Here is a 12,135-nt window from a genome sequence, read left to right on the forward strand (position 1 = left end):
CAGAACATCACTGTGACCAACCAGAGCCAGCGCTGTCTCCCGTATGACTCACTAGCTGTGCCCTGGATGACTTATGAATATCTGCTGCCCAGTGATTTAAGACCAATTGTCTTTGAAAAAGGCAAATTTTGCAGCAATATGGAGGAAATTGAAAACACAAGGTCAAATATATTAAAATGTTTCCTGCTTACAAAATGTTGTTTGCCTGTTTGAGCAAAAAAATTTGCTATACTACCACCCGAAGTGTCACCATGTTTCTGATTTCCTTGATAGACAGATGCAGAGAATTATAGCAGTCTGTCGCGGTCTCGGCTGTTGCCTGTTTATATACGTCACACATAAAGATCTATGGCTGATTTACTGTTCTTAGCCACGAGTCAGGACGCTGCTGTGTGACAGTGGGAACCCGGTAACCGAATTGACAAGAATGTAGCACAACGTGAAAGTCTTGTGATAAATTAACATGTGACCTCGAGTCTGTGACATCGGACACTTTGTTGTTTTGTTTTGTATGTTTGCTTCCTCTGACAGCGGCCTGTTTTCATTCAACAATGTCAAGTCACTCCACAGTTATTCTTCACCAGATGGGAATTTACAGCCTGTGAAATGAGAAGCATTGTTATCTCTAATAACTTGCAATTAGCTACAGTAACAATTATCTTCAGTATTGTTAAATCTGCTGATTACTGTTTTGTTGTTTAGTCAAAAATATCAGGCAAAGAAGGCTAATTATTGATAAATAATAATTTCTCAGAGCCTGAGATGATGTCTTCGAAATGCCAAATTCCAAAGTAAAAGTCCCTAGAAGTGTATGCTTTAACTTTTCCCCATGATCTAGTGTTAAAAAAGCAATATATCTAAATATTGAATTGCAATACTTGAAGAATCGCAAAACATATCGAATCGGATAGGTGTACCTTCTCAGCCTTACAAAATAGCTGCCTGATTTTTGTTTCTGTTAATCAACTAATTGATCCAGGGTGTCTATATTATCCTAATGTAATCCTTTAAAGGGTTAATTTGTCATCTGAACTCTAGGGGTTAGGATTGACATTGTCAGCCTGCTGTAATTATGATTAAATACTATCATCCTCCACACACATTTTCTCACATAATGACTGCTTGTTTATAAAAATAAGCACATAATTCTCCAGTATTATTTCACTGACTGCATCCCCAGAAACAGAGATTCTCTTAGCATTTGTCGTTGAATAAATCCGAGGAAAAATCACTTGTCATCACTTGTCTTTTCTTAGAAGCACTGCTCACAATACAATTTAATTTCTCCTGATGAAAACCCAGATTAGAAGAATTGACAGATTGGCACAATCTGAGCTTTAATATATTAGAATTTTACCGAAAAAAAAGAAAAGGTTTTGCAATTCACTGTGGTCTCGCTCATAGTATTCTACTGGAAGTTGCATCTATTTATAGGGGTAATTGTGATTACTCTGTGTCTGGAGCATATTATCTGTACGGTGCTTTAGGGGGTGAAGAATTCATTTGAAAAGCTCAACAGCAGCGTCTCTTTCTGGAGTCAACAACTTGATTTTTTCCTTTTTTGTTAGCCCTGCTGCTTTATGAGCAGACAGGAGTGGGTCTACACAAATCTCTTTTGTGTCTTTTATGTTTTATTTTTGGTATTTGAACTAACCCTTTACAAAAAGAGGCACGATTTAGATCAAAAACTCATTCAAGTGTGTTTGCTTTTGATAATATCAATGTCATAAAATATGTGAGATAAAGGAGAATGGCCACAGTTGTTATATCTTTAAAAGTGTGACCACCTGAAGCTTTAAACGCTTTACACATAGCAGAATCAATGAAACCATTGTTCCTTTTCTGTTTTGCGTGGCTTCTTTTTAGTATTGCTTCTGGGGGGCAGCTTCAACGTTTCATGCCAAGTCTAACATCAACGGTCATCTTGATGTCGTCATGTTTCGTCTCTAAATGTTGCTTCCTTACTGTGTCTCTCTTTATCCATCTCTCTTTCTTTCTCTGCTGTTTTTGATGACAAGAATAAGAAACAAAAATGATCTGACTGGCTTCGCCTCGACCCATGGTCGCCCTTGAACGTGAGAGACGCACAGCTGGCTGCTCATCTGTCTGTTATTCAGGCAGCAGAGTGATGCTCCTGAGGCACAGCTTTGATCTGCTGTCTCACTCTTTTTGCAGACCGTACATACTGTACATGATTACGCTCTAACGAGATTGCAATTTTCACGGCCGATTCCGATTTTCTTTCTAAGAACTGAAATTGACAGCAAGGCTCCAGAAAAGAAGTCTAAATGTAATCATTTTACTTTTTGTTATTATCATCTATATTGGTTATTTGCATAAAAACACACAATTCAAATGATTAGGAAATAAATTATTGTATTTTTATTTATATAATTGCTTAAGATTTATAAAAAGTCTTGGCTGCTTAGAGCTGGTGTTAGTAAGCTAAACGGGTCATAATTCTCTCTCTATTATATATTTTCTATTGCTGTGAAAACATCTCCTTCAATCAACTGTATTTATTCTCACTAAAAACTAAATTTTACAAGATTACATTTGAACGCATCATGATAGCGTTATAATTTACCTTCACCCAATACTTGTTTTTATTTGAACGCATCATAATGCAAGTCAATGCAACGTCCATGGTGAGCTGGTTGTCACTGCGATTAATCTGAGCTGCATCATAGGAATGAATTACAATATACAGTAATAAGTGTCTATTTTGGACTTGCAGTTGTGACAAATTGCAAGCTTTATGTCTACTTCACTCACGCTGATGAACTTCCACACCAGTGTGTGTGTGTGTGTCTGTGTGTGTGTGCGTGGTTGTGACGTTACTGTCTGTGCTGCTGTGTGCTGACGTAAAACTTGTATGTGGAAGCGACACACGTGTGTAAATGTGACGGGCAAAACACGACATGAGACTCTCATCCAGCAACTTTATTACAAGGAGGAAACACTCTCTCTGTCTGTGTGTTACCAACAGTTGCTGGTTCAGAAGGTGGAAAACAATTAACATAAAGGGGGTTGAAAGAAAAGAGAGTCTCAAACGATGGGGTCTGTCCCGAAAGCCTGCCAGAGAAATTCTGAGAGGACAACGACCACGAAAATCAGACGTGTTGCAGGGAAAACAAAAATATATGGATGCAAAAGTGATGAAGTTTGCACCGCTGAGGAAGGATCCTATTCAGGCCAGCAAGACATCTGAATCCTGAGATATTCAAGTGAATATGCATCTAATTACCATGTTGGACTAATCAATAAACATCTTAACCCAGCTCCTCTTGGGTTAGCCTTTAAGGGATGTCATAAGAACTGCTCCTTCGGTTCCAAGTCGCTGCCAAATTTCTGAAAACATGACAGTACTCATTTTTCTACAGTACCGCAGGTACCGGGGATCAGGGCTCGAGACTAACGCAGCCCATCAGGAGGAGAGCTAGTTAACGTTAGCTGTTAGCAGCCGGTGAGCAGCACAGAGTTAACAGTTAACGTACAGAGATTGCATTGAGTTACATTATGATGCGTTCAGGCTCTATTCAGTAAAAATGAGTATTGGACGAAGGTAAATTATAACGTTATCATGAAGTGTTCAAATGTAATCATGTAAAATGTAGTTTTTGGCAAGAAACTTGAGGCAGATCATCAAGGATTAATTATAAATTCACAAAAAACAAGTATGCAAACAGTAATGGAATAATTAATAATTGTTTTGTTTTTTATCATGGTATCGAGAATTGAGGAATTTCACTGGTATTGGTATTGACTACTAAATTTCTAGTATTGTGACATCCCTGCAACCTTTAATGTTTTGTTTGATCCAAAAAACATTGCACATTACCCTTTATGCCTCTTAATAGCACGGTAAATTTCATACAACCATCAGGATTAATCTGACTTAGATGACATTTAGCAGCATGTAAATGTTGGAGGTGAGTTTGTGTTTATATTAAAGCATGAACTCTGAAGGTCTACGCTGGTTTAAATGGAATCATTCAAGTGATGAGCTGACTCTGCCTGCACTAATGAGACTCAAACCCTGCTGATTAAGTGCAGTGCACATTCGACTCGTCTTTTTTTATATTCATAGAAACATGAGGACTGAGAGGTGCAAAATAAACACAGATGATTAGCTTCAGTTATTACCTGAGCCAGTGTGATATTTACTTCTGAAGCACACATTTTCATTGCAGTCATACCTCCACAGTCATTAACTAAGAGCCTTGCTGGTTTCAGTTTGCATTAGGAATGAAGTACTGAAGTAACCCCAAATCCATTTATGTAAGTCTCTGTTGCAGCCAGCCAATATCTTCAATAACACTAAAAGCTCAAGTCAAATCAAAACCAGGGCCTAAGCTGAAAGCTAAGGATGCAATTCTTCTGCTTTTTGTTTCTGACAGGAAACAGGGCAGCAAACTGAAAAGGTACATGGCACAGACAGAATTACAGGGTGGGATTGGACTTTTTGCATTATTCCCAATCCTTGTTTTTTGGGGGAAATTAGCAGAGGCTTCCAGGGTAATTGGAAGTAATAATGGCATGAGTCAATGACTACGTTTACATGCACGCTAATATTCTGAATCCGGCCTTATTACAAATGTAGCATTTTCCGATTAAGACGTGGGATATGTCGATATTATTCAGGTTTTAGGAGCATTCTTTGGAAAATGTATACAGCACATTCGGAATAAGCGTCTGAATTGGGTTTTTTACAGCAGTTTGCGACATATACGGCCTCTTGCTTGTTTACGTCCAGTTTTGTGTGTTGTACACAAACCAACAAGCTGACAGTTTGCAGAGATGCATCCCCAAAAGAAAAGCCCACATTTCTGGTCGGAAGGAGAAACACACCTACTTTTAAACATTATGAGAGACTTGGATATCAACAGGTTTTTGGATATGCGCAAATATCGCAACAAAAAGGTGGTTAAAGGCATGAAAGAGGGAGGCTGTTTTTGCACGATCGAACAGGTCCGCCACCAGTTGCGTTAATATTCATTTTCATTAGCCATGTAAATAGCTTTGCAGGAATATTGACTTTTTCAGAATAAATGCCCTGACACAGCAAGCCAGTTTGGGGCCGTCGGTGAGCGTCTGTCGGCCTAGTTTTTGCGGTGTGTCCCGCAACGTCCACTCCAGTCTGCCCGTGTCAGCATGTTGAATCGGCGGCGGAGCCCGTCAGTGAGAGAAATCACTCCGATTGTCTGTTCAGCTTAAACGAATCAGTACACGTGAAGAGAAACGACACGGTCATCTGGAATGAAGCTAAGTGATGAGAGTGGTGTGAAAATGGGCGGCAAACGCCGCTTTGTTTCGTCTATGCATCATAACACAGGTTATTGTGTTTCCCTTTTTTGAATGAAAAATACGGACTACCATTATTTAATCTCACGAAGGCACAGAACGTACATGGTAGTTGGCCATTGACTGTAGTCTTTGCGATGTGTTCGAGCGCAGCTTTTTAGCCACGACACAGGTGATGTGAGGCGATGCAACGGTCAGTCTTCATTGCTGCTAGTTCTTTGATGTCGGTTTGGTGTGTCTGGGCCTTTAGGGCAAAAAACAAATTATTGTGTGCATGTAAGTCAGTGTGTGAAAAGAAGCGCTTTCTCTTGATTAATGGCATAGTTGCATTTTGGCTGTGCTCTCCTCTGTGCCAAAGATGCCACCTGGTGTTTGGCAAAGCTGTTAGAGGAGGGGATAAGGGATCAGTTAACAGAGTCTGAAACAGCGATTTTAATACCTCCAGTGTATCTACTGTGCAACATCAGGCTGCACAATGTATACAATGGCCCAAAGTGATTGCATTGCATTTATCTAGCTATTATAACAGCGAGCAAGCCCTGCTGACTGCTGAGAAATGTGATGTTAGTGGAGAGTTCTTCCACTTTTGTTTTTAATCAGCATTCCAAAAGGTTTAAATGAGCCACAAAAGGAGCTATAATTGCTATAATTTCAGGACAAAATAGTAACAAACAACAATAAAACGTTAAATAAAGGAATCATTTCCATTAACACTTCATTTGGAAACATTGCCTTTGGACCAGATGCTCAAACATCACATTAAAAATGTGTTTCTTGAGGAATCAAACTGTTTTAATGGAGTATACTGGCACCTTAAGGTAGGGCTTCCCCCTCTTAGTTGATTAGTCGACTAATCAGTCGTTTTGGTCTTAGTCCAGTAAGATTACTTTAGTCGATTAGTCGTTTTTTAGGCTTTTTTCATGCTGAATGACTAATTTGCAAGAAACTTATGAGCACATCTCTGGTAAACACAAGATTTAAAGTGGTGCTTTTGTGTGATTCTTTGTAGAGAAACTTAGTTTTACAGATCTGTTGATTAAATAAATTAAAATCAACTAATGGATTAGTCGACAAAATCGTATGAGTGTTAGTCGACTAAGGATTTCTTTGGTCGAGGACAGCCCTACCTTAACGTATTAGAAAAAGTACTGTGGGTGGATTGCCCTGTAAAATTTCACCGAGTCCACTTCCTGAGTGAGCGGCACAATAAATATGAGAGGTCGCATGATGAGAAGAACAGCAACACAGCCCTGCAACAGACGTCAGAAAAGGAATATTTTCATGCAAAACAAAAGGGGCTTTCTTTTTCAATATTTAGCCTAGACCATAATCTTTCCCTAACCTTAATCAAGTACAGCGAGTGCCTAAACATAACTATAGAAAGGTCTGATCATGCAGGAGCCGCTACCAGCATAGGTATAGCTAATGCCTGATTTATACTCCTGCGGCTGCGCGCCTATGCGTTCTGTGCGGGCACCTCTCGTACATGCCAGGTATACTTAGTAATGTGGTGAATTGCGGGTAGCATTTAATTTCTTTTTGATTTGGACCCGTGGTTTTGAAATCCTTTGTAAGATGGCCCAAGATAACTCCATGGCTGGGAAAAAAATGGAAGACTAGGATGATGAGGAGGAGCTCCTGTTCCTAGAATTAATAAGGTTGTTTTTGTTGTAATGGTTGTGAAGTACATGTCCGAAAATGCCCCCTCTCAGCTCTGATGTCCAATCAAACTTCTGCAGCGTTCGCAGTACCTGGCGCATAGTCAGATTTCTCGGGATGTGCGCGGGGCTTCTATGCAGCTCACTGCGAACTCCCCAAACCATCTCTGTGGAAGCTCTGAGCAATCTTTTCGTCATAAGTATAAATTAGGCATGAAGTGTATATATTAAGATTTTGCAGATAGGTTCTGTGTGAACATTTTGCACTTTTTGAATCTACATTCATTCAAAACATTGCCTCATTCGGTTTATAAGTAAAACGTAATTTCGGCACTACATTTCGCTTACTGTGAAACATAATTTGCTGTTGCAAATTAGTAGTATTTAAATGTAATTTCAAAGAGACATATGAAAGAACTGTACCTCTCTTGCTGCTAAACTAGGCTGCATGCTGGAGACGACTCAAGAACAGAGAGGGAGGGGAGTCTGACATAATACTGTGAGTTTTGGCAAAGCTCACCCTGGGTTTTCTCCTGTCACTGGGATTGACTGCAGCAAGAGCCACTTACACTGGTGCAGCCAAGACGGGACAAGCCAAGAGATGCACTCTCTTTTGTAAAAGAAAAGGAGGTGTTGCTGAATACTTGTGAAATAAGATAAGAAAGAAGAGCAAGATAAGAATCTTATTGGGAAAGCCTCTTGCATGAAGTCCATATTCAGCAGATTCAAGATCATGTGTGCAAAGCATAACAGCACAGACTACATGTGCATTTACCAGACGGTTTCCTGAAAAACAAGCACTGGCATGAGAACTTGGGTAGCGATCAGAAATAAGCAGGTGATCTAAATCAGGCCTTAACAAGTAAAAAGTGAACTTGTGTGCTCCATGGGAGAATTTAAAGCCAGATGAAGTGATGCCAATAAGCCATAAGTGAGCTCATCATAATTTCATTTTCCACATGACATGCCTCTGCCAGTCGTAAACACTCACTCCATTCATATGACATTAAGCGTGGTCGGATGTGGTAAGCAAGGAGCACAAATAAACATGTTCTTTCGGTTAACAATGTAATTTGGATTCTATACAACAATATTTTTAATATAATGATGGGGGATTTCAAAGTGAATAGAAACTGTAAATAATTATACCTTTTTATGTGCTGATTACTGTTAAAGGGACTGTTTGTAACTTCTTACACATATAAATCAAACCGGGTTGGTGTCCAATGCGCGCTCGCATATGCGCGCTCGCGTGTGGCTACGCTGTTCAGACAAGACTCCAACACAAACTACACGGGAGCACCAAAACCTCAAAGTTATATCTAGTGAAACCCGTCTGTTAAACAGTGTTGGCCGCAGTTGGAGGACGCGGGGGAGACCGTAGCTTTGGTCTCCAGGGCCGGAGTCTCTGCTGTACTCTGCTCCTCTGCTCCTCTGCTCCTCCGCCTGCTTGCCTTCACTCATCTCGCTCCACTCTCACATGCATACAGTGGACGTTTGTGCAGAAATAAATGCTGCAGCTCCTCCAGACCAACAGAGGCTTTTTACCGTGTCTTATGAAGTGACGGGGCACCGCAGCAAGAAACGTTATTGTCTCCGACCGGTTGCCGGTGTCTCCCTCAGGCCGCGGTCGGGAGGCTGAAGCAGGAAAAGCCAACACTAGGATCAGCATTGATTCATGGACAGACCTCCGTCTGGTCAGCTAACATTACTGCCAAGCAGGTGAAATATAGAGATATTGTGGTTTTGGCTGACGTGTGTTGCCTCACTGTTTTGATCGATGCTCGTTCATGTCTATTTAGAGCGAGCACAAGCGCGAGCCCGACGCTGACTTTCGTTGACTTAACGGCCACAGGTGTTGCTGTTAACAAGCATTTCTGATTCTTACAAACAGTCCCTTTAATAAATGTGTTTTTCCGTTAGGCTACGAGCTTAAATATCAAGCCACGAGAAAGGTCACAGTTTCCTCTGTTATTTTGTTTCTATAAACATCAAAACATACACTATATACGATATTCTGTTCCTGCAAACCCCACTAACTGTTAAGAGAGCAGTAAGCAGAGCCAGTTTCTTGCCAAGTCTTGTAGTCGTGCTGCAGTGTAAATGAATGTAAATCAAATTCCCTCAAGTGTGCCTCAAGAGAATATGACACCTGGACTGATGCCGTTTTTCAAAGTGGATGTGAAATGAAAACACCTCTGGTGTTGTGCATGGAAATGAGAGAGAGAGAGAGAGAGAGAGAGAGAGAGAGAGAGAGAGAGAGAGAGAGAGAGAGAGTTGCTGTATACTTACAGGCACCATGACAGGCACTCTGGAGAGATGAAATCAAACTGCAACGGGCTCAGGTTAATTACTGGACTGCATGATCAACTGGTGATCCCTTTTCACTGTAGTGACACAATCCCACACGGAGTAGCGGTGGTGTGCGCAGCTGAACAGCAGCAGTTAATTACTATGACATGTATTTGCATCCACCAAAGTGCGCATTTTCAATTTGCGCATTAAAAACTGAGGGGAAACGCGGAAAATTATGAAAGAAAACTGCGCCAAAAATCAGGGACAAAACTGAAAATATACCTAAAAAGTTTTTACACTTGGCTGAAGTGGAAAAGTTAATAAAAATGCGACAAAGTTAGTCAATTAAATCATGACATAAGCTAGCTACATGAAACAAGTGACTAACCGTTACCGTAGTGACCGTTACCGTTACACTGAAACTTCCGGTTCACTGAAGAGATGAAAAATGGCAGCAGACGAAAACATCATATATGAGGAGGCGTTTTTTTCTGTAACATAAATAATGCTTAATTTTAACTGTAAGTATAATATTTTTTATATATAAATATATATAGAAGTTAATATATATTTTTAAAATAATTAAGATTTTTTTTCTCACAAATTGTCGTTTTGGTCACATGATGAGGTTGACACGGGTTACCATGGTTACACGTCTCCAATATATATAAATCCCACAAGGCAATGCGGCAGGGACGACAACGGTCATAACAGACGTTGACTGACATCTCTGTAACATCAATTATGTTTCACTTTAACTGTAAGTATAAGATTTTTATACATATATATATATATAAGTTAATATATATTTAAAATTAATTAAGAATTTGATTCTCACAAACCGTCGTTTTGGTCACATTAGGGTTGATACGGGTTACCATGGTTACACGTCTCCAACCGCAAAAGCAGGCTCTCATCAGGAAGTGACGACATAAATTACTGTTCAAGTGTGTCCGAATACTACTGTTTATTCACACATGTTGAACAATAGTACATTATTGAGTATGTAGTGCAGAGTCTGCGATTTCGGACGAAGGCAGCTCTTTTTTTCATCATCTCGTTGCGTCTTCTTCTGTAGTTGTAGCCTGTAAATGGCACCTGACTGGACAATTAGCCACCTAGTGGTTTGTCTTGATGTACTAACTCCCAATGATAGTATACAGTAGTGGATGGAAAACGCACTAAATTTCTGAAAATTTTGGTTAAAAATGTTCACTACATTTGAACAGAAACATGTTGACAATTTGGTTAATTTATTATTTATTTATTTAATTTATTATTATATTTATTATTATTATTATTATTATTTAATGTATTATTTATTATTTTATTATTTATTTATTATTTTGGTTAATTTAATAATTTAAAGAAACAATAAAGTAATATGACTGAAGGAGGGGGGGTGTTAAACATTTATAAACGTTTATAAAAAACACCAATTGAGGTAAAAAAGTGAATTACTTACTTATCAAAATGACGATGGAGAGATGAGTGTTGTAGTTTTTTATATAATCCATGGCTGGCTCCCGGTTTTTTTTCGGCAGGTCCACAGAGAGTCCGAGTAGTTTTCTTCACCTTTACGTCCTCATGAATACGCTCACCAACAGGCTCCTGAAGCTATAAACGGACACACACAACATGCGCTTCTTCTCCGGACAGTGTAGTTGTTTCTCCAAGTTGCGCACTGTTACTCATTCCAGTGATGCTGATGCTGCTGCAGCCTCCAGTGACGACAACCCCCACCCATCTCTCTCTCTCTCTCTCTCTCTCTCTCTCTCTCTCTCTCTCTTTACCCCCTCTGCTCTCTCTCTCTCTCACTGGGTGTTAGTCACCAGTCATAAAGGCTCCTGGTCCTAAAGACACTCATTTTCTCTTCAGTTTTTTGCTCTCAAAAGAGTTTTATCTCTTGCAGTTTTATATTAGAGGAGAGGTGAGAAAGGGGTATAGGGAAATATAAGTATTACTTCTACCTACTCCTTTTCGGACACTATTACTCTTGTTTTGTTTGTTATTATTTTGTATCTGTTTTTATTTATTTTTATGTTCGAAATAAATTCTTTCATTCATTCATTCATTCATTCATTCATTCATTCATCTCTGTTCTCCAGCTGCTGGTGGAGACACCAGCTTGTCCATTAAGAATAAAGATGAAGTTTTAATCATTACAGCAAAGAGCAGAGACCGAGGAGCATTGTTATACTCATTCAGATCCTTTAGCCTACTCAAGTAAAAGTAGCACTTATTATATTATATTATGTTATGTTATATTATGTTATGTTATGTTATGTTATGTTATATTATATTATATTATATTATATTATATTATATTATGTTATGTTATATTATATTATATAATACTATATTATATTATACAAATTATTATTACAAACAATTTTATAAGAACTTTTGTGCTATTTTGTTGCACGGTGCAGTGGTTAGCACTGACGCCTCACAGCAAGAGGGTTGCAGGTTCGAATCCAGCTTCTGTGTGGAGTTTGCATGTTCTCCCCGTGTTAGCGTGGGTTTTCTCCGGGTTCTCTGGTTTCCTCCCACAGTCCAAAGACATGCAGGTTAGGTTAATCGTTGACTTTCTCTATGTGTCAGCCCTGTGATAGTCTGGCGACCGGTCCAGGGTGTACCCCGCCTTCGCCCAATGTCAGCTGGGATCGGCTCCAGCCCCTCCGCGACCCCTAACGGGATAATCGGTTGCAGATGATGGATGGTTCTGTACTATTTTTGTGGTGCGTTTTTAACATGTTGCCAGGGACAGCAGATGAAAATGATCATATTATCATTATCCAGCCAAATGAACAAAAGATTAGGGCTGACCCGAATGCTTCGAAGCTTTGACCGTTGCCATTATAATCGAACTCCAAAT

The 12,135-nt window shown here is 39.5% G+C and overlaps 1 protein-coding gene across 3 annotated transcripts in view; it reads right to left on the minus strand.

Moving 5' to 3' along the window:
- Nucleotides 1-10,993, minus strand: part of ltk (leukocyte receptor tyrosine kinase) — a 65,868-nt gene extending 54,875 nt beyond the window's left edge. For 2 of the 3 annotated variants that reach the window (XM_037747099.1, XM_037747098.1), the window contains exon 1: nt 10,723-10,993. In XM_037747099.1, the coding sequence (XP_037603027.1) occupies nt 10,723-10,774 (52 nt within the window). In that variant the 5' untranslated portion in view covers nt 10,775-10,993. Of the gene's footprint in view, nt 1-9,254; nt 9,798-10,722 lie in introns of those variants that run through there. The other variant, XM_037747100.1, reaches the window with a different exon arrangement.
- Nucleotides 10,994-12,135: the final 1,142 nt, after the last annotated feature.

The sequence above is a fragment of the Sebastes umbrosus genome, chromosome 16 (genome assembly GCF_015220745.1).
Source record: "Sebastes umbrosus isolate fSebUmb1 chromosome 16, fSebUmb1.pri, whole genome shotgun sequence".
Lineage (NCBI taxonomy): Eukaryota > Metazoa > Chordata > Actinopteri > Perciformes > Sebastidae > Sebastes > Sebastes umbrosus.